Source organism: Dioscorea cayenensis, chromosome 11 (assembly GCF_009730915.1).
Source record: "Dioscorea cayenensis subsp. rotundata cultivar TDr96_F1 chromosome 11, TDr96_F1_v2_PseudoChromosome.rev07_lg8_w22 25.fasta, whole genome shotgun sequence".
Taxonomy (NCBI): domain Eukaryota; kingdom Viridiplantae; phylum Streptophyta; class Magnoliopsida; order Dioscoreales; family Dioscoreaceae; genus Dioscorea; species Dioscorea cayenensis.
Window position 1 is genome coordinate 4803449 of NC_052481.1, and position 22946 is coordinate 4826394.

Consider the following 22946-nt stretch of genomic DNA (forward strand, 5'->3'; position numbering starts at 1 on the left):
GTAGATGGTGGCCATGAAGTAGACCAGCAGAAGCTTCACAAATGTCTCCTGGTCACTGCCTTTCCTTCACATGAGCCTAAATAGGTTGTCTTTCATTGCGTCATGGTGATAATTATGCATTTTACTGAGGAATGTCTTCTCAAACTCGCATTGGAACCTCTCATGCTTGAACGATACGATATCCCTTTCATAGTGGAGGCCGAGAATGAGTGCCACGTCTTCTAGCCTGAATGCCAGCATGCTCTCTCTTATCTCGAAGAGCCAGATGCGATCATCATACACCCATAGCAGTGCGTCAAGCACCCCTCTCTCTTGTATGATGGGTGCGACATCCATAAAATGGGCAAAACGAGTGCCTCGGAGTATCTCCCAGTGCCGCATGTTCATCTCCTTCCTCAATAAGGAGATCAGTTCCATAATAGGAGCAAGGTAACACCGTACGTTTACAAACATCGCCGACATCTTCTATTTTGGAAAATAAAAGCAAAAAAACATTAATATCTTTAACACGAACATACTTATTTTACACACGAACAAGATATTGTACACAGGAACACCTTATTTATAGAAGAATAAAAATATTACACATTAAGATACACAAACTAAATGACAATCTTATGTAAATACGCATCATGATAATGTCATATTTCACCCAGAAAGGAACCAATGCTACAACATCTAAATACCACCCATATCACTATCATCCTCCTGCTTGAAAGCTCATTTTCTCACCTCTTGGTTGCGATTTCCTTTGAGAAACTTCTTCAATGGCCGTCCTTCAACCGGAGAACAATAATTCCAGAGAAGATGAAAGCCGATGCTTGTGAGGAAGACAACTGCTGGAAAAGGGTTCTCCACCGGCTTCATCATGATATATGGAAGACGAACAGTTACACCACCATTGGAGAAAAGTGGCCGCGGTTACCAAGATTTTTGAGGGTATTCTCATCATTTCACACAACTGGGAACTTTCTCCACTCATGAAGGGCAGTCTGGTAACTTCTACTTCCATTTAACACCCCATCTAACATCTTTTGGGGAGTAAGGGTTGAAAAGTAAATGCCCAATAAAGGAGGGACTAGAAAGGAAATAAAAAACTTGCAGGTATTTAGAGGGAAAGTGCAAACTTATTAAGGATGATTCAATACTTTCCTGTAAAAAAAAATCCATGGATTAAATATTTCAATAATTGGATTTAAATTTAAGATATAAACAACATGAAAAGTAAAGAAGAAGAATGGATTAAAAGCAGGAAAATTACCGAACTAACCAGCTATATCATAAGGGTTATGATTACAAACATTAACTTCATTAAAGATGTTGTTGGGCAGTGGCAGATTAGCCATTTTTCTTTTGAGATATGATTCAATTAATTCTTCATTAGTTGGAGGCTTTAGCACTCTTGTCACTGGATTGTTCATCATCCTTTGATGTTGTTACTGATTACTGTTGCTCATCTCTCCTGTAAAGATAATTTTAAATAAATAAAGAAAAGAGAAGAATGAAAGCTTCAAATAATATGGTTCTTGAATTAAGAAATAAAATGAAAAGATTTCAAGAAAGGTTCTTACTCAAAATTCTTTTGAATTTCAAATCAAAAATGAAGTTTTTTCAATTAATTAATTCTTGCAGTAATATTCTTTCTTGGCAGTAAATAATAACACAAAGCATCAAAAGATAAACATGTTAAAGATGATCAAGAAATGTCCAATTAAAATGATTTATTTACTAAAAATAAAACCGTTTATTGAATTCTGATCTTTCAATTTACCCGAATCCGAAATCGTTTTGGGCACCATCTAAATAAATTATATAAAAAAAAGCTTGAAAAGGCAGAGAGAGAGAGAGAGAGAGAGAGAGAGAGAGAGAGAGAGGACTAAATCTAGAATTAGGGTTAGGGATTGGGTTCTCATCTCGAATTAATTTTTTGATAGGTCACTCAAGTTTTAACTTATTTCTTTTAGGTTACCAAGTTTTAATTTGTATCTTAAAGGTTACTCAAGTTTGATTTCTTTTCTCAGGCAGGTCACCCGCGAGTAACCACATCCATGGATCTGACGTGGCTGCCGGAAAAGACACAGTCAGTGCTGCTCGTATGTCTTTAGTCTAAGGCTCCACGTTAGCAGGAGTATCCATGTCAGCAGGGTTCGCCACGTCAGGCTTAAATGAAACCCTAGTCTTTTCTCTTAGCCAAACCCTAACCCCATCTTTCAAACCCTAGTCTTCCCTTAGCCGAACCCTAACGCCATCATCATCTCATACGCCGAGTGGCGACCCCTTCTTCCACATTTCATCTTGAAACCCTAGTCTTCCCCCATAGCCGAACCTTAACCCCATCCTCATTTCCCACGCCGAGTGGCGGCCCCTTTTTCCACATTTTGTCTTGAAACCCTTATCTTCCATTGTAGCCTAACCCTAACCCCATCCATCTCCCACATCGAACCCTAGCCCCATACTCATCTCTCAAGCTGAACAGCCACCGTCATCAATCTTATATAATAACATTACATATAATTTAAATTCATCTAAAATAATTACATAAAATATTTATAAAGCAAATACCTTCTTTGATAAAATTGAAGAAATGTGCCCATTTTGATTCTGTATTAATGTCATTTAGAAAAGAATGATAAAATAGAAGGAAGAGAGAGAGAAGAAGAGAAAAAGAGAGAAAGATGTAATAAAGATAAATGTGATGAGTTATGATATTTAAATAGAGTTGTGAGAAAAAATTTATATTAGAAAACTTTTAAAGACAAAAGTGTAAACATTTTATATAAAAAGTTAAAAAAAGGAAAAATTATTTTTTAGTCCCTAAAATTTTTAAAATATTCCAATAAGTCCCTCTAACATTTTGGTATACTTATAAGTCCACCTTTTTTTTAATATTGTACCATTGCTCTCCTCCAGTTAGTCTTCCCCATTATAATTTGTGAAAATCCCAGAAATACCCTTGTGTTTGGAGGGAAATGGGAGCTCACTTTTGGAGGAATTCAGCTGGCAAATCTTGTCATAGTATGGTTGGTCGTACCTTCATGCCTTGCAAGAGAAGTTTCTCCATCAGTTTGTTCCTTGTTCTTATTCTCCTCCTCCACCGATTTCTATCTGTTTTGTGCTGATTGTTGCATGGCTGCTTGTTGGAGGAGCTTCTCCACTAGTTTGCTGTGTTGTTGAACGTGGTAACCCCCCCGTAGTGAAGGTTTCAGCTTGGTGAAGACAATACCGCAAACAACTGTAACTGAAAGTGGGTGTCAGTTTGTTGATGCTGATGAGTTTGTGTTTATTCTTTTTTGTTGTATTTTTTTTTTTTACATGCAGGCCTTGCCCAAGTATGGATATATTTTATGGTATTGCGAAGTATAAGGAAGACAGTTGTATCTTACAATTCTCCATTATGTCTGAATGGGAGTCTGTGTTTGACGAAATATGCGCACATTTCTTCATTCTCCTTTGGTAAGGGTAAATTATTTAATCCCTGACGAGAAGTATATGACAGTTTGTATTAGCTCAAACAGTGATTTTCAAAGAATGGGTAACATTCACCATGCGTTCAAGAATAATATAGTTAACTTGGTGGTTGAGGAAATGGTAGAGCATCCCTCCGGGTCGTCGATGCCACTGTAAGTATAGACCTCCTTTAAATGTTACACCCTTTTCAATTTTATAACACTCACTCACTCATTAAAGTTAAATTAGGGTATGTTCTCATTTTCCTGTTTATTAAGTCATTGTTTTAGTTAAAACCAACTTTAAATTTTTATAAACGGTCATTTCTGCTTTTATAATGTAACAATTGTTCATATATGACCGCTTCTGATTATATAAGTTACTACTTGTTTATTTATTATTGTTACTGCTTACATAACTTACTAATTGTCTGATACTCCCATAACCAGGGAATCAATATCACAAAGTGCCTCATGTAACCTAAACCCCTTGGTGCCAGTGATGCTATGTGGGGCAGCCATAACACCATCTAATTATTCACTGAATTATGAGAATGGTATAGCTACAGTCGGACAATGTTATGAAAATGCAGAAAAATTCAAGGAAGTATTGTATGACTTTGCTATCAAACATAATTTCAACTTTTGTTTCATAAAAAATGATAAATAGAGAGTGATCGTGACATGTGCTGCCATCGGCTGTCAATGGCATATTCATGCATTGCGTGAAGGTAATCTCCCTACATTTAGGATTAAAATAGTACGAGATGTTCACACATGTGGCGGAGATATTGGCATGACATCCCATCCCAAAGTAACGAAGAAATGGGTTAGTAAGCATGTGATTCAAAAACTTCGTCAACATCTTCTATATAAGGCTATAGATATACAACGGGATATATTGCTTGACCATGGTGCGCACCTACTATATAAACAAGATTAGATGGGTAAAGAACTTGCACGGGGAATCCTCCATGGTTTTGAAGTAGTAAGCTATGATCTTCTGATAAGGTATACTGATAAGGTGGCTAAAACTAACCTTGGCAGTGCTGTTATCATTGATAGGGATGGTGACTGATTCAAATGCGCTTTTTCTACTTCCATGCTTGTCTTGATGGTTTCAAGAAAGGTTGCAAACCGTTGCTCTTTCTTGATGGAACTCATTTGATAGGAAGATATGGTGGTATCCTCTTAGGTGCGACGGGTAAGGATGGTAATGAAAGAATCTTCCATTTAGCATTTGCCATTATTGACAATGAGACAGATGAGAATTGGACATGGTTCATTTCAACTTTAGGTGATGCATTATACGGCGATGAGGACTATGAGAAGAACATTACATTCATATCAGATCAGTCGAAAGGACTTATCAATGCTGTTGCTAAGGTTTTTCCTTCATCTGCACATGCATATTGTCTGAGATATTTACATGCAAACTTCCTCAAGACCAACAACAGGCTTAGTAAGCCATTAAAAGATGAGTGCTGGAGGTTGATTACCAAGGTTGCATATGCATGGACATCCACAGAATATGAAGAAGCTGTGAATGAGCTATTTACCACTTCATCGCAAGCGCATCTCTGGTTGTTTCACAAATTGGAAGTAGCACATTGGTCTAATTACCTATTCAGAGGTCAGTAGTGGGGTAAGATGTACTCTAACGTGGCTGAGTCATTCAATGCTTAGATCAAGGAGGCACGCTACCTCCCTAAATGCAACATGGTTGACTCGATTAGGTGTGTTCATATTGTTTCTTCTAATTTGACCATTATGTTTATTTTTTTTACTAAATGCAACATTCTTTAAACTATAAAAGCTATGTTCGTGTTTAGTTATTGATATAATTGTTTATAATTATAATTCTAATTTATTAATATATTTATTATTTGTCAATTATTTTTAGATATTATACTATACAATTACTTAAGTTCCGATTCATAAATAGGCTTTAATGTTGATGTTCAGGTTCAAATTGATGAACATGGTGTGTGATCGCTAACAGCACTACCACAAATGGGAGACTCACCTATGTCCAGAGATACACAAGAAGATTAAAGATACAGTGAAAAAAAAGTCGGTGTTTGCTTGTAGGTCATTCTAAAGGGGTGCAATTTGAAGTGATAGACAATCAAAGAAACTCAATCAACTTACACAGTAAGACATGCTCTTGCAAATATTGGGAAGTGTATGGCCTACCATGTAAACATGCTTTGTGCGGCCATCATGTAGATAGATACCAATGTTCACCGGTTCATTGATGACTATTACACTATTGGCATGTATAATATAGTGTACGGTAACCCAATTTATCCTATCCCAGACCATGAAAAACCAATGGATAATTGCAGAGATATTCGTCTTCGGCCACCTGTAACAAGGAGACGGCCAGGGTGAGCAAGGCGTCGAAGGATTGAGTCACAAACTTTTAACAAACGGGAGTTGCACTATAGTCGTTGTATGAAGTTGGCCACAATCGAGTTACGTGCAATGAGGTCATTGCAGACTGATTGTTCAAACGCAACTATTTTGATAAGAAATGTTATCTCTTTAGCCATTTTGTTATGATATTCAGTGTAAAGCGATTACTGTGTTAATCGAAGGTCAACTTACGGATATAAACAAAGACTTGCAAAACCGATCACAATAAGTAATAAATACTCAGAACAGGATCATTATATACATAAAATTGATATTATATAAAGTAAATTAACAATATATACAGGAAAGCAAAAATATATACAGAAAATTGAAAATCTTTACAGAAATTTAACATTGTACAACCTAAATCAAACTTATGTATAGATCATCGACAAAAACTAAAGTAAATTGAGAATATGTGTAGAAATTCGATAATATCTATAGAAAATTGAAGACATATATAGCAAATTGATATTGTATACCGGAAATTGAGATTATGGACAAAAAATTGAGAAACAGTCAATGATATTCATGTTTCAGATATTAATGCAAAAATAGTAAATAGGAAGTTCTGATTTTCATCCAACACATTTTCAAACGACATATAATGTAAAATGGAAGTTCTAATTTTCATGTTTCAAACATTAATGCAAAATATAAAATAGAATGACATATAAACAAGATAAATGTATTTCATTCCAACACATTTTCAGACCCCTCAGGTGGGTCAGTTGAAGTCTCAATTGTTCCAAATATGGATGGTGCGGGGCGATCTATGGCCATATTACCTTTTGTTGTTTCAGATAATGTGCTCTCAACAAGATCCTCTTCTGGGACATGGGTGACACTGTCATTGTCAGGTGGAAATTGTTTTATATCATCAGTTGCAGGCTTTTCCTCTTCAATTTGCGTACTATCCTCTTTCTGGACTGGGGTGCATAGTATGCCATCTGAGAAGATCCGCATACATAGAGAAGCCAATAGTATGCCACATCACCGACTAGAAGTTCAAGTTTTTCGCCTTGTAGTATCAATTCCATAAATTGCATTACATAAACAGGGTAATCCAAACTGCCTACCGCTTGCTGGGGACAATCAAGCATGTGCCGCAGCTGGTATGCGTTGGTGTCAGTCAAGCCAAGCTTTACTTTCAATAAATTGTCAAAAAGCAAGCGCTATATTTCAGAGAAGAAAATGGAGGTGTAAGGCATAACAAAAACTGAAACACTGAGAGAATTAATTAAGTTTTAGGAGTAACCATTGCAATCGCATCTTTATCGTAGATAGGGCTCACAAGTGAGGAGTAATGATGATATTCCTGATGTTTTTTTATCCAAAACAAGAAGGTGGTAATGCTTGTGTAATATTATTGGCATAAGAACAACATCAACAGTTGTGTATTCATCCAAGGCAGATGCTACTAATTTATTTAATCTGTCTTTAGAATCATGTCTCATTGACATAGAAAGCACCATCGGTCTAGTAATCATGGCTGATCACGTAAACTGGAAAGGCAAGTTCCTCAAAGAATCAAGTAGGATCAAGACAAATGCGTCAACAATGTCATCAGGAACCATATGCTTCTCGTCAACCAAAGCGTGAAGATGGTCACGGCTGGTATAGCCGAATTCATTGCTCCAAGTATATGTCTTGAAACGGTGGGGCAAGAAATTAAAGAAATTGTTAATCATGTTTGTGAATAAACAAAAATGCATGCAACTCTTATACCAATCAGACGGATAGTTTATTCATATAATTAAACAGAAACTAGAATATTTAAAACATAACGTATCATTTTGATTGGGAGGCTATAGATATAGTGGAAACAACATAATTTGAACATCAAACCAAAAAGAATAAACACTTACTCATCTATCCAACAATTGAGGAATACTAACAACGTCATCTGTTGCATCTTGTCCAGTCGTGCAAAACCCTAAGGTCGCTTAGTTGGAGGGATGAAATTTGTTGGTACATCTGTTTGTACATCTTCCAGCTTCTCTATTTCATATGTATTATCCACTTGGTTATTGTCTCAGTCGGCTGAAGCTACCCCACTTTTAAGGGATGTGAGTGACTCTACTACTCTCCCAATGGCGTCTAATGTTTCATTGTCAACTACGGTCATCTTAGATGGTAGTTTTGCATCATTCTTTTTACCTTTCCAAGAGGAGGCAACCTTTTTTGCAAAGGCGGGTTCTGGTTCGAGTATGGGATGAGATGCGGCTGAAGCCTTTGAGCACTAGTAAAGGGCTTGGTATAAAGTGTGTCCTCCACTGGTTCATCGATATGAGGTTTATTCTGTCTTGGCTTTGTTGCATTCTTTTTCAACCATTTAATTTGGGGGGGGTGGGGGGTTGTGTGTTAATTCTTCGTGGGAAGGTTCAACATTAACCTTCAATTCTCTCTCTGTCTCAGGCAGCTTATCCTTTTCACAGTTTATGCTAACTTTTTCCTCAAGTATGATGGCTCCTTCTTTAAGTTCTCTGACTTCATTTAAGACCAGATCCAGTTTATTAACCTTTCCTTTAGGACTTGCAATGGACATTGAGGACTATCAGGACGGATATTTCGTCTACTTTTCTTCTGAGGGTGTTCTTCTCTAACTACTTTTTTTTCCTTTCCGGGTCTTGTCTTCACCAATCTTAATGACTGTATTGTTGTGGAGGATTCTAAAATGGGTCTGCGTGTGGTCCTACCGTCAAGTTTTCCACTACCAATAAGGTCAACCTCGTACTCATTCTCTGGGACCAAGGCGAAGAACTAGTGGAAAATACCATACATTAGCAAATACAAACAATGACCCATATAAAATAAACAAATATCCAACATACATGATACTAAAGTTATTTTATAAACACCAATTGCCGATTATAAACAAAAACACAAATTTCTGAATGATAACTCATTATACATATGTGTAAACATTATTTCCAACCACTAACTGAGGATTTCAACAAATTATACACAATATAAACATAAAAGTTAAATAACTTAGCATTAATTTTGAAAAATAAATAGTTGACACAATTTCTAATATTATGAACAATAAAAAAACTTACTTCCTATTTCTTAAGTGTCTCCATAACGGCTTCAGGACCGGATTGTTTCTTGAAACTACTTTCACCGTAGCCCAGGATGCACGGTGATTTTCCATAGTAGGCTCTCTTCCTAGTCCCGGTGACTTTATAAAACCAAAGATTAAGGGCAACTACACAACCCCTTAAGTACCCGGGACTTGATAACTTACCAAAGCACCTATCCTTCACTCGCCCAGATGCGGCGGGTACATCTTCCATGACAAATCTATGCGTCGCGTGCGCCCATGCATAATCACCAACTGTGGACAAATCATCCACATAATGAGTTAACCATTTTGGTGCTGAACAACAAGTGATCGGGAACAACAAGAATCCCATTATGTATATCAATAAAAGCTTAACAAAATTTTCCTCACCCTTGTGATCTTTCGTAAGGACCAAGCCCTGTAATACCCTCACCAAACAATCCTTGTTCCTATCTACACTTTTTGTGAAGTATTCCTCTTCCAACCTGCTATGTTTCTTCTTCGTCTTAAACTCTACAACAATATCTTTGCACTTTAGGCCTAGTAAAAGGGAGACATCCTAAACCCTTAAATGTAAATGGCTCACCCCAAGTTTAAATGTTCTCGTCCGCTCGTCGAACACTTGCATCAAAGCATCTAGTATACTGTGCTCTTGGACTATGGGTTCAATGTCCATCAGATGGCTAAACAGTGTTGGCTTCAGTATGTCCTAGTACCTTCGAGTCATCTTATCCCTCAATTCATGTATGGTGTCTACAAGCGGTGCTAAATAGCATCGTCCATTCACAAGATTCCCATAACCACTTGCCATAATATGGCACTGCACAAACAAATCATTTCAAGTTAGTAAACATAATCATGCACAAGGTAGACATCGCAATCACTGCATTCTAGAACCAAGTGAGGTTTACAACAATTCATGCCATACGGGTAAAGGATATATTTGGTGTTAACAGCATGACAAGATGCATTGATTTCATTTATACACCAACAATATAATGGTCAAACCAAATTTTCCAATTGAAATAATAGGAAATGCACTGGTTCTCCAATTGAAATACTAAATTTTCCGATAACTGAACAGAATTGTACATATATACACAATAATGATGAAAAACTGAACAGAACAAACATCGAAATGGGAGTGTTTCGGAGTTTAATTCACGACAAGAGGGAGTCAGCTGTGCATAGAATGGTATTATAAGATTTACTCTCCAGATGTACTACATTACTCTATTCTTCACATAATCTATAACATTTCTCCACGGTGACAATCAATAACGCCTTCAAGGACGCAAAATTTGAATGTAAAATGGGTGAACATTATAATTGAAAGAACATGTTTGGATTAAAAATAAAATTCGATTTATCTTATAACTGTCTACAGTATTTTCTATAACAGTCCATGATTCAAGACTAGCGCTTCGCTCACAATATTTGAACAAGAATGTAAGAAACTAATGATGTATCCGAAATACTTATCAAACTCATATACAAATTAAAGCATAACAACATGAGTTCTTCCAATTGATAAGCAAAAGGGTTGCTCGATTGGGTCTTACCGGGCGTCGATCCTAGCAGGTTTGGGGATGGATCACTTCTCCTATTCATCGCGTTGAAGCGTGGCTTCAATCACCAAAGGCAGGCTCCGGCATCGGGAAAACTCAAGTGTATTTTTTCCGGTGTGGATAGCAACAACTAAGGCCAGTGGAGAAGAAGATGAGCCCTAAGTTTCTTTCATTCCTTGGGATGGGCAACGACTTGACTGATATGATGGTCCCAATGCTTTGAAATTAGATAATGCTTCAAGGGTAGCTTAGTAAATTCACACCCAATTTCACACCATTAACAACCGATTGGACTGAGAAGTTATGCCCATGATTATTGGGGGAAAAGGGGAGGGGGTTTGGGATATGTTAAAATCAAGAGTTTCTTTATAGATATGGTGAAGTATGGGGGATTATTTGAATGATTTCTCTTAAAAAGATTGAGTTATAAAATTTTAAAAAATTAATAATAAAAGTTTTATCATTGTTCGAGAACACTGCTTTTCAAATTCACAAATTAAAATGGTATGTGTTTTAGTGATTTTATGCATTTATGTGCATTTTGGTAAATAACAACTAGAGTATTTTTAAAATATATATATAGGAGAGAAAAAGCCAAACTTTTGTGCAATTTACCGGTTCTCACATTTGAGCAACCTCATCATTGTTGCGCAGGGTGTATTTATGTAAATAAAAAAGTTGCCAAAATCTTTTTAATTAAAAAAATATGTAAACAATTTAAAAGGTTTTAATTTCCTATTTCAATCATCTATTTTTAAAAAGTTACAATTTTATCCTTTATTTTTAGTTTTTGTTACAATTTGGTCATTCAAATATATATATGATTACATAACATTTTTTCTTCGAACTGGCATATATCACATTAATAATGTTTGTTTGAATGACTAAATTATAACAAAAATTTAAAATAGAGAACTAAATTATAACTTTCAAAAGTTAGGTGACTGAAATAGTAACACAAAAAAAACTATTTAATTTATTTAACCTAAAAAATTGTTAGTTTTTTTTTTTTTTTAAAAAAAAAAGAGCCTATGTAATTAACTGAATTTAAGGGTATACAGGGAAAAAAAACTAATTTTAATTAATACTTTTTGGCAGGGGTTCAAATGCAAAAACAAACTCGGTGATTCCCAAAACTCTCGCCCGAAAACATTCGAAATTTTTGGAGGGCGGCAAGCTATCGAATTCGCAAAGCCTCGAAGAGCTTCACAGAGATTCAAGGTTTATCCTCCTTCAATTCAATCATTTCCGTGTCGAATCTCTAATTTTTTAGGTTTTTTTTTTCTTTGATTCGAGCTCAATTCCCAAACCAGAGAGAAAAATTCCCGAAATCCTAGAATTTAAGATAATTTTTCGTTATTTTTTGTTTACTTTTCCTTTTTGATCAGTTCTTGATGGATCATCAAGCTGATCCAGTGATGAGTGTGAGGTTTTTGAATCTCAAGAAGTCCTTTCAACTCGGCATTCGAGCTCTCCTCACTGCTTTCTCCAAGGAGGTAATTTTTCATTTATTGGATTTCAATATCGCCTTGAAAATCTTCAATTTGCTTGCTGGAGACCTGATCTTGAGATGAATTTGCTGATGCCATAGTTCTCTGATTGAAATCATGTGTGCTGCTTTTGTTTAGTTTAATTGTTTATATGCATGGTAGGAAGTAATCAAAGCATTTCCATCGTTAACTGATGCCCAGAGAGAAAGTTTATATCGCATGTTCATTCAGGTAACTCTTCTTTACTTTCTATTTCTTTTTCCCTCGAAAAAAGTTGTCTTTTGGCCACCTTACTATAGTCATGGACATTTCGTATGTGTTTTGGGTTTCAGTCGATTGCTTCATTTGTCTGGAATGCTATAGACTGACTTCAGTTTTCTCCTTTTCCTTAAAAATTGTCTTGTTGCTGCCTTGTTACATTTATGGAGGTTTCGTATGTTTCTTGAGTTTCGGTTGATTGCTTCATTTGTTTAGAATGCTTGGAACTGACTTTACTTTTCTCTTTTTTAATCTAAAAAATGGACTTTTTGCTACCGTAGTACATTCATGGACTTTTCACATGTATTTTGAGTTTTGGTTGATTGCTTTGTTTGTTTAGGATTCTTTGGACTAACTTTAGTAGCGAGAAATATGGATATTCACCAGTGTTGGACAGAAGGAAGCTGACACCAATGTATGTGGTCAGTGTGAGAATGGGCCATCTTTGGAGTGCAAGCACTAGTTGTGTATTTCATTTGGATCAATTATTGGGATGAATTATGATGCAAACTCTTGTGCATAGTGATAGAGTAATAATATATGTTCAAAGTACAAGGATAATAATGTTTTTTGGGTTGACTTTAGAAAACTATAGTCCTTCCCTTATTTATGCTTCACTTAGTCCTTAAATCAGCATCTTTTTCTTTAATAGTTTGTTGTTTTGTTTTGGATTGCTTTAGCGTGGTATTAAAAGCCAGGTTGTGAAGAAAGAAAAAGATACAGATGTGAGGACTAAAAAAAAATCTATCTCAATACAATTGAGGCACAAACCACTTTAAATAAAAGAAGGGTTAGGTGTTTTCTAAAGTTAGCCCAAAAGACATTATTCTTTATACTCTCAACATATATTATTATTATTATTATTCTAACACACAGAAATGTTGAAAACTAGACATTGTCTTATGGAAAATGATATGTTTTGCTGGACACATGTTCTCGCTGACATCTGATTATTCTTAGACTTTTGTGCTGTGTACTACCTATTCAAAGTTAAGTTAAAACCGACAGGGATTTGAGTGGTGTAACTGTTAACTCTTCCATTACAGTTATATATTGTCCTTGACATCTTTAGCTGCCAAAATTGGCTTTAGGTAGCTTTTGTTTCAAAAACAATTGAGAGAATATGTTGGTTTAGTTCTACATTGCAACACCTTTGATGGCGTATGATGTAGATAGAAACATTTTAGAAGGATCATATGCCCTGTGAACTCAGGCACATAATACACCATGTTTTTTTGTCTTGCTGTATTTCTTGTATTGTGAGTTTACTTGTGTTTTGACTGATGGAACTCTAATCTGACACTTGCTTTTATGTTTTGTGCTTGTCAGGCTATCAAATCCTTGCATGCGAACATTGAGGTATTTATTAAATTTACATAATCATTTCCTCTGATTCAAAGATTGGAGAAAGAATTGAGGAATTTGCTTGTGTTTCCTTTCTCTTGCACTACCAATTTCAAGTAAAAATTTCCCTTTGCAAGCTTTATGTATTTATTTTTTCCACTTACGTATTCCTCTTCCATTATGATTTTCCGGTTCACAGAATCCTACTGACCGGACCAAGTTCCATCTTCCTCCCATAGTTATATCTTTATTTTATTGGTGCTTGTTTTTTCCTCTTCCATTATCATTTCCCTTTTCTCCAGAAACCATGTCTCTTCACACGGCATACGTTGATTTCCCTTACTGCATTCATGAACTATATGAGTTGCTTTTCGAAATGGCACTGCTATAAGTCTAAGGAACCCGTTCTTTTCACTTTGATGCTCACCTTGGCCAAGACTTGCCTGTGACCTTTCCGTTCTATGAGTGCATGCCAACCAGCATTGACCATTGTGTCTTCACCATTTGTAACCAATAATCATGGTGGACCTTAAGGAGGGGTGTTTGTGGTCTCCATGATTTATTAAGTCATCATAGGATATTCCTTAAAATCCGTTTTTAGCTAGAGTTCCTATTTTTGACATTCCACTTGGCTATTGTAGAAAATTAAGTTTTCCTTAAATTGTAATGCTTTGAATTTACATCCAATCTTTCTTAACTCTTTTATTATAGCATATCTTCAAGTATTTGACATTATAATGGTTCATCACTCAATGACATGCGAATTTTGCAGGAGGAATTTGAATCCATTTGCCATGAAACTCAGGTGTGCTTATTCTTTGTCCTTTTAAATCCTAATATTATTTTCATTTCCCCATCTTTAGTGGATTTTTTATATTATTTGATGTATTCGTAGTTTTTATCAGATAATGAAAACATGTAACCAGAAATCATTAATTATATTTTGTGAATTGTTAAAATATAGAAGTTCTAACTATTTTTGCGTGATTTTCTCAAAATACATCTTAGTCTCTGTTTTTTCCCTCTTGAATGTCATGTCATTCATGTGGATTCCGTCACCAGCATAGGGATTGCAAGTAACAAATTAAATTCCCAGAGTTTGTGTTCAGATTATCATTATATATTACTTTCAGATTAAGTAGTTCCATTTGCTAAATAAACTTTTTTTTTTAATACTAATTAATGACATAGGTCAGTAAAATTCTGGCTATGATAGAGCAACTTGTGGAAGAGCAAAGCCTTGACATGCTATCTATGGATAAGTGAGTACTCGTGATCCTCAACTCAATGTAATTATGAATTAAATATTTTCCCAAATCAAAGATAGTTAGGGGTATTGTGTTTTGTGTTTAACTTTCTTCAAATGGTTTACAATTTTGGCTTTTTTATAAAACTCGTTTTTGATTGCTATAACAGAATAAAATCCAGTTGGTCAGTATGTTTCAGTTTTTTGTAAAGCATAAGAGAAACAGGTCTCTTTTATGGTTTTCTAATTTTATATGAATATGTTAATTATGCTGTTTTGTTTGACTACCTTGTTATTCCATTTTGCTATATTACTTGTTATGCCATACTCTTGAAATATTAATGTATACCATTTGCAGGGAAGTAGTTATGTGTGTTTGGAAAACAGTAAATGTGCATACTGATTAATATATTATATTATATATATATATATATGTGAAAATGCCAAGAGCAATCTTTCTGATTGGCAGTCATGTTTTAGTTATTTGTGATAATATTTGATGATTTAACTGAACGGTTATTTGATTGGGTTGTCAATGCAGAGTTTGATTAGTTATATGAAATAGTTTTTCATGACTGGCATTGTGGACAATGAATGATCTCAAAAGTTTTTCATGCTCTTTTAACTAAATGCAGAGAAAATGTAGCAGATATCAAAGAGAAGATCTCAAAAGTAAAGAAGGATGAAGCTCAATACCTGACGAGTATGCTAGAAAAGGTAACTTCAAAATTGGAGAAACGTCAATGGCTTAATTTCAGGAACTTGCTAAACCTTCTTTTGCACATTGTGGACAATGAATGATCAGCATTGAGGACGAGAGAAATTAAATTAATGTTGGCCTTTTTTACGAATTCATAGAAGCATGAGTGTTGAAGAGTTTAACTTGTAATCGGCCTCTTGATATATCAAAACCAAGTGACTTCATGCTTAAATATTATCCCAGTATAAGTTCTCAACTGTACAAATGTCATAGATCGATACAACTGTGGTGTTTTTCTACAAAAGAGCTTATGATTCTACTTTCATGCCATTGCTATCTTTTGGTTTATGTGATTTAATGGTAACTTTTTAGGCCGAAGAACAAAACATTGCACTGAGAGCTCGCATCGAAACTCTGAAGAAGCAGCAGAATAATGGTTATGCATCAGCAGATATTGTTGAGAAGGTACATTTGTTCCATAACTGAAAGCTGTGATTCATGTCAGACGCTATACAGTCATTTTAAATATTGTTTGCACCATGTTCTGGCAGTTGAGAAGCTGGAATTCAAATTATGAAAGTTTCAGCTGAGCTGCAGATCTTATCACTAGTTGTTCTTTATATATATATTGATGAAAAAACATGCTAAACTGTAAGAGCTATACTCAGAATTTTCAGTTGAAGTTGTATGAAAAAGTTGTGGTAGCTTTGGTGTACCTTAGGATCGATTAACTCAATGAGATGATGATCGAATGAATTGGGATAAGGATTAGTTGCATACACTGATGACAAACTGAGCCATTGCATGTAATTCTAACGGTTTGCAACTGTGTTATGATTGGTTTTTGCCTTCAAAACAGATTGGTTTGCTTGTTGGAAGTCCATGTTGTAACTAGTGATTTGTTCTGAGTTTCTTGTTCTAATCTCCGTTCTCATTGTGACTTGTCAATAATAAATACTTATATATATGCTTGCAACTTATTTTCCGCAGTTTTATTACAGAAGTATAAAAACAAGTATAAATATAATGTTTGGACAACGTTAAAATTTTTTTTTTATGGTACACATTAGCCTCAAAGTTTATTTAATATATATATATATATATACATATATAACTCAAGTTAACTGACAATTATCATGTGATAATGGATGAAGAGTAGCTGAAATATTTTGTGTATCTTATATAAATAGATTGAGATTTCATACATACTTGTAATTTAAAAATATGTTAGATTTAATTATTATATTTATAATCTTCATAAAAATTCTTGAGAGAGAATATATTTGTCAAAGCATTTGAACGAAAGATCAAAAATCATTCTATTGATTACTGACTTAATGGGATAACTGATGGCTTGCTACGAGAGGGGTATACAAATGCCAAAATTATAGTTTGCCAAATATAAATTATATGTATGTGCGTGTGTGTTAATATCAGATTTCAATTATTAAAACAATATTTATTATACAGGTTAAATCACCGGTGGCATTTAAACCTTTGGTCATTGCTTTGGGTTCTAAAGTATAAAAATATGTTATTTAAGTTTTAGGAATATATAACTTTGCGTGTGTATGTGTTAGGAATGGTACGAGTGCGATTGCGGATGCGTTTATTTTAGAATCACACAAAAGAGAAATCAAATGCAAGAAAAGAGCACACTGATTTTAACATGGGAAACCCGAGTACCGGAAGAAAAACCCACAACGGCAAAGGCCAGAAAAATCCACTAAGAAAATAAGAAAGAGTACAATAAATCCTCTCAAAGGGGTATTAAAGAAGAACACTCTTCTCTACAAGTTTTGTGGAAATAGAATGGATTGATTCTCATTACAAATACAATGAAAGAGGCTTATTTATAGGAAGCGCCTTGGAGGATTCTTAATCATGAAGATTGCTTAACAATAAAGAAATCTTCTTAACTATGAAGTTTACTTAACAATGAAGAAAACTTCTTAACCATGAAGTTTACTTTCACAATGAAGAAATCTTCTAGATAACATTTGGCACGCCAATCGAGACATGCCTTAGTGATGAAGAATTCCAACCAGATGCGGATATGAGGCAACTTCAACAAACTCCGCCTTGCATCAATATCCGAATAAAGAGCCTTTGCCGCATATAAGCCCTGAAGGGCAGTCAGTGTTGAAGAACACCAACCAAGTCCAAACAATAGTTGAACTTGGGAATAGAAAGTGGTTTTGTCAACATATCTGCAGGATTATCATCTGTATGAATCTTTTTCACATAAATGTTTCCAACAGATACAATATCTCGAACAAAATGGTGTTTAATGTCAATATGCTTGGTCTTACTATGTAACCACTTTTCTTGGTAAGATGAATTGCAATATGATTATCACAGAATACAGCAAGAATGTTCTGAGACAAACCTAGCTCATTGAATAACCCATGAAGCCATATTACTTCTTTAACTCGTTCTGTGGCTGCGATGTACTCAGCTTCAGTGCTTGATAAGGCTGTAACTGACTGAAGAGAAGCACACCAACTAATAGAAGGCCGACAGAAAGACAAAATATAACTAGAGATAGATTTTCTCCGGTCTAGATCACCACCATAATCGGCATCGATATAACCAGTAATATAGGCTGCATTAGACCTTTTCATATCAAAGATCAAACCAATATCACCAATACCTTTCAAATAACAAAGTATCCATTTCACTGCATTCCAGTGCTTTTTACCAGGATTGTGTATGTATCTGCTAACTAAGCTCACAGCATATGCCAAATCAGGTCTAGTGCAAATCATGGCATACATAAGACTTCCAACTGCACATGCATAAGGAACACTTGCCATGCGTTCCTTGTCCTCCTCGGATTTTGGGCACTGATCAGATGACAACTTAAAATGCATACAATAGGAGTACTTACAGGCTTAGCATTTTTAAAATTGAATTTATCAAGCACCTTCTGAATATAATTCTTCTATTTCAACATCAACTTTTCGGCTTGACGATCTCTGTAAATCTCCATTCCGAGAATTTTCTTGGCAGGACCCAAGTTTTTCATCTCAAACTTATTGCTTAACTGGGCCTTTAACTCCTTGATTAGAGTAATATCACGAGCTGCAATCAACATATCATCAACATAAAGCAATAGATATATAAAGGACCCATTAGAAACCTTTTTAAGGTAGATACAGTTGTCATATTGGCTCCTAGAATAGCCTTAACTCAACATGAATGAGTCAAATTTCTTATACCACTGTTTGGGAGCTTGTTTGAGGCCATAAAGAAATTTCTTGAGACAACAAACGTGGTTCTCCTTTCTAGGAACCATGAAACCTTCAGGTTGTTGAATATAAATTTCTTCTTCCAAATCACCATGAAGGAAAGTAGTCTTTACATCAAGATGCTCAAGCTCTAAATCATAGAGAGCAACCAAGGCAAGCAACATTCGAATAGAGGTATGACGAACAACAGGAAAGAAGATTTCATTAAAGTCAATACCTTCTCATTGATCAAAACCTCTGACAACATACCGTGCCTTGTATCTAGCTATTTCAACACCTGAAATGCCATCTTTCCTTTTGTAAATCCACTTACAAGTAATAACTCGCTTACCAGTTGGTAGTTTCACCAACTACCAAGTATCATTCTTGTGGAGACTTTCAACCTCTTCCTGCATCACAGCTAGCCACTTGGAGGAATCAGAATAAGTAATAGCTTCTGTATAACTCCTAGGTTCAGTGACTTCTTCAATCTCTTGAGCAACAACAAGAGCATAGCCAATAAAATGGCTTTCATCATCATAGTATGCATATTTGATAAATGTAGACAACTCACATAATGAATTTGAACCCCATCCTCTAAGTTATTCTGTACTCTGTAGTCTTCATTATAGTAAGCTTCAATCTTGGTCATATTTATCTCCTTACTTGGACAAACCAGCAAGAGACCAGCTAAATAAGACCAATGAACATCATAGGTCAATAATGTCTCGATATCATATACCATGAAAACTTTAATTTTTGTGCTAGATACTTTGAGTGCAGTGATATGGTGACAGGGAATGAAATATCAACTACTCTATTGTATGGGTATTGACCTTGTATATTTTGCATTTTTAATCTTAAATTATAAATTAATATGTTTTTGTAAAATATCCTATTTAGTCCTTGTATGTTACTCAATCTACCCCTTTAGTCCCTATCTTATAATTTGTCCTCAATAGGTCCTCTATTGTCAAAATCGGTTAAATTAACTCCAGCCTCTCACGGCCATTCTTTGCTCCGTCTATTTGTGCTAATGTGTCATTTTCACCAATTAAATATTAATAAAAATATGTTTTTTTAATTTTTTTCACCTAATTTTTAAATAAAGGGGTTTAGTGGATCTGAACCCGATAGCCTTTTCCTTTCATCTTTTCCCTCCAACCCTAGCCCACCAACCATCGAGAACGGTTGCGGCGACGGCAGCAAATGAAGACCTAGACAAAAAAAAAAAACCGAGATGATGACGCGCAAATGAGATTGGTGGCAGTGATGGCTCTCTTCTTCTCCTCTTGATACACTTCACAACTTGATCACCACCCTTCGATGAACCTCCGACAACACCGAGGAGTCTCTTTCCATTCCCATTAATTTCACTCTTGATCAACACCATATCCATCTCTTTCTTCTTCTCCTCCTTGGAAGAAATTATATCTCCAAACCTACAACAAACTGAGTTAAAGAGAGAGATGAAGAATAAGAAGTGTATTGTTTGAAGAATTTAAAAGTTTATATATATATATATATATATATATATATTGAAAGAGTAAGAGCTTGAGATGTTGTTTCCTATTGTAAAGAAAGAAGACAATTAGAGACGATGATTTCGGGATGAATACTAATAGAGTTTTTTTGTTGGAATTTTTGAAGCTAGCATACCCCTCCTCCACATTCTCTGTTTGTTTGATCTTTTCTTTTTGCAGCTTCATATGGGGCTTCCTCGCTGTATATATACTTTTGTGTATCCACATTGCATGCATGTATATATGTATATAATTTGAGGATAAATGTATATTGGGAAGATGGTTGGAAAGAGGGTATGTTAGGGTAAAGGGATTGAAGAAGATGGCTAGAGTAAAATCGACAGGCTTGAAGGGCCATTGAGACCTGCGACTCAATGGCAGAAAAAAAAAATTATTAATATTTAATTGATGAAATGCCACATCAGCATAAATAGACGGAAGAAGGAATGACCGTGAGGGGTTGGACTTAATTTGCCCGATTTCAACAATAGAGAGACATATTGAGGACAAATTAAAAGACAGGGACTAAAGGGTTAGATTAAGTAAAATGCAAATACTAAATATGGTAAAACCTCTATATTTGTGGAATTAAGCAGCTTTCATGAAGCATATTTGGGAATTGATTCAAGAGAAACAAATATTGTGGGCTATTTGGGTAACTAAGATTAAATTGAAAGGCTCGGTTTTTGGGGAATTACCAAAACTACTGATAATGCTCGGAGTTGGAGGAATCTACTCAAGTTGAGAAGTGTATCCAAGCCTATGTTTGTCTATAAGCTTGGGAATGGGGAAAATTTCTCCTTTTGGTATGATCCATGGTGCAATGGGTCTTCTCTTGCAGATTTATTTCCTGGGATCAATTTAAGAGGCTCAAACATTTTTAAGAAAGCTTTTGTTTGTGAATTATGGAATAATAGATGTTGGTATCTCCATGTTATATGGAACTCTAATATGGAAAGGGTCTTGGAGTTCCTCAACCGCAATTTTGTTATTAATGCTAACTTAATGCTAACTTAAGGGATTGCATTTTGTGGAGACCAAATAAGAAGGGGGAATTTAGTGTCGTTAATGCACTGAAATGATTATCATAGTTTGAGCAAAAAAGTCAGTTGGGCTAAATTGGTTTGGTCTCTAAGCAATGTTCCGAGGTATTCTTTTGTTGGGTTGGCTCTGCAAAACAGATTGCCAACTAAAGATAAGCTACTTGCCTAGGCGTTTATTAATTCTAATGTGTGTGTGCTCTATTGTTCTACTAGTGAGGAGATTGGACAAAACATTTGTTTTTGGAATGTGCTTTCTCTTGAGCAGTAAGGTCTAGAGTTCTACGGACTATTAATATTCCTAGGAGACCTTTTACTTGAACTAGAGAAATTAGTTGGTTCTTTAGGAAAGCAAGTGAGAAAACACTTTTGTCTAAGATGAGAAGGACATATATATCTCTACTTGTGTCTACACTCTCGGGGACAAGGAACTACGCAACTTTTCAGCACAAAGTCTTGTCAAACTAAAAATTATTGGTTGACCCTTGATTTTTATAAACTAGGATTTATCATATATATATATATATAATTTATTTATTTATTGAAAAAATATTTGTAAAAATCTATTGTTTGAGTTATTGACTTTTTACTTGATCTCCCAAAAAACATTATATACCTACGTCTCTATAGCCCCTCCTTCCCCTATATTTTTTTTTAAAAAAACAAATGAGTCAAATTTGATTATATATATATAATTGTTTTTTAGGCTAACCTCCAAAATTGTTTTTAATTCTTTGGAGCAGCAAACCCTATATCTTCCTTATGGTACCAAATAAGCTACATCAAATGGCACATGTTAAAGATGAAATTGCAACTAAGTTATTGGAAGATTATCAACATGTATAATTCTTTTAGTTCCAAATGGTGCATGAAATTTTTTTTACCCATACAATATCAATCTATGGTACCTATTTTATTTAATAATACAATTAAGTAAACTAATATGAAAATAAAATTTTATAAAAAAATAAAAAAATACGAATTTGAAAAAATAAAATAAAAGGATGTCATAATAATTCTATGCTAACCAAGCGTGTTTTTGTTTTTAGCTTTTTAAAATACACAACAATTAGTGTATCCAAACATGCTTTTATAAAATTTGATTATCCAAATAAGTGTTCAACCCTCTTTTATTTTCCCTTATTTTACTTTCCTTGCTATTTTTGAATCCAAACACTATATAAGAGAAAATAATTTCACTTTGTTTATGATTTTTGTTTTTGTTTTTATTTTTATTTTTGTTTTTGTTTTTGTTTTTGTTTTTGTTTTTGTTTTTGTTTTTTTTTTTGTGATATAGTCATTGAAATATTTCTATACTTGTATATCTCTATGACTAAAAACCAAATGATAAAAATTATTTATCTTCCTTTTGTTTTATATATAGAAAAGCAAGGGTAATTTGAATTTTACATAAAAATATTTACATAAAAATATTTAATTAATTCTTAATCAAATGGGAGATTGTGAATTACCTTTGTATGCATAATGGGAGATTCATAATGGCACTTTTGTATGTATAGCCCCTAAAATTCATTTAATTGTGGGTATACTTTTAAAATTATATTAATTTGTATATATAACCTCTATGCTACATATACTATTAAAATATATTACAA

At 34.6% G+C, this 22946-nt stretch overlaps 1 protein-coding gene across 1 annotated transcript; it reads left to right on the forward strand.

Moving 5' to 3' along the window:
* Positions 1 to 11600: 11600 nt before the first annotated feature.
* Positions 11601 to 16364, forward strand: LOC120272384. The gene is made up of 9 exons (XM_039279207.1): positions 11601 to 11720; positions 11888 to 11995; positions 12152 to 12220; positions 13577 to 13606; positions 14364 to 14396; positions 14783 to 14853; positions 15473 to 15554; positions 15910 to 16002; positions 16089 to 16364. Exons 2-9 carry the CDS (start codon positions 11894 to 11896, stop codon positions 16125 to 16127), a joined length of 519 nt encoding a protein of 172 aa, XP_039135141.1. The 5' UTR covers positions 11601 to 11720; positions 11888 to 11893; the 3' UTR covers positions 16128 to 16364.
* Positions 16365 to 22946: the final 6582 nt, after the last annotated feature.

Bases quoted from the DNA above. Each gene is read 5' to 3' on its own strand.
- LOC120272384 (XM_039279207.1), top strand. From the start codon at position 11,894: ATGGATCATCAAGCTGATCCAGTGATGAGTGTGAGGTTTTTGAATCTC. The intron at 11,996-12,151 runs GTAATTTTTCAT...TATGCATGGTAG, and splicing joins TCACTGCTTTCTCCAAGGAG to GAAGTAATCAAAGCATTTCC. The intron at 15,555-15,909 runs GTAACTTCAAAA...GTAACTTTTTAG, and splicing joins TGACGAGTATGCTAGAAAAG to GCCGAAGAACAAAACATTGC.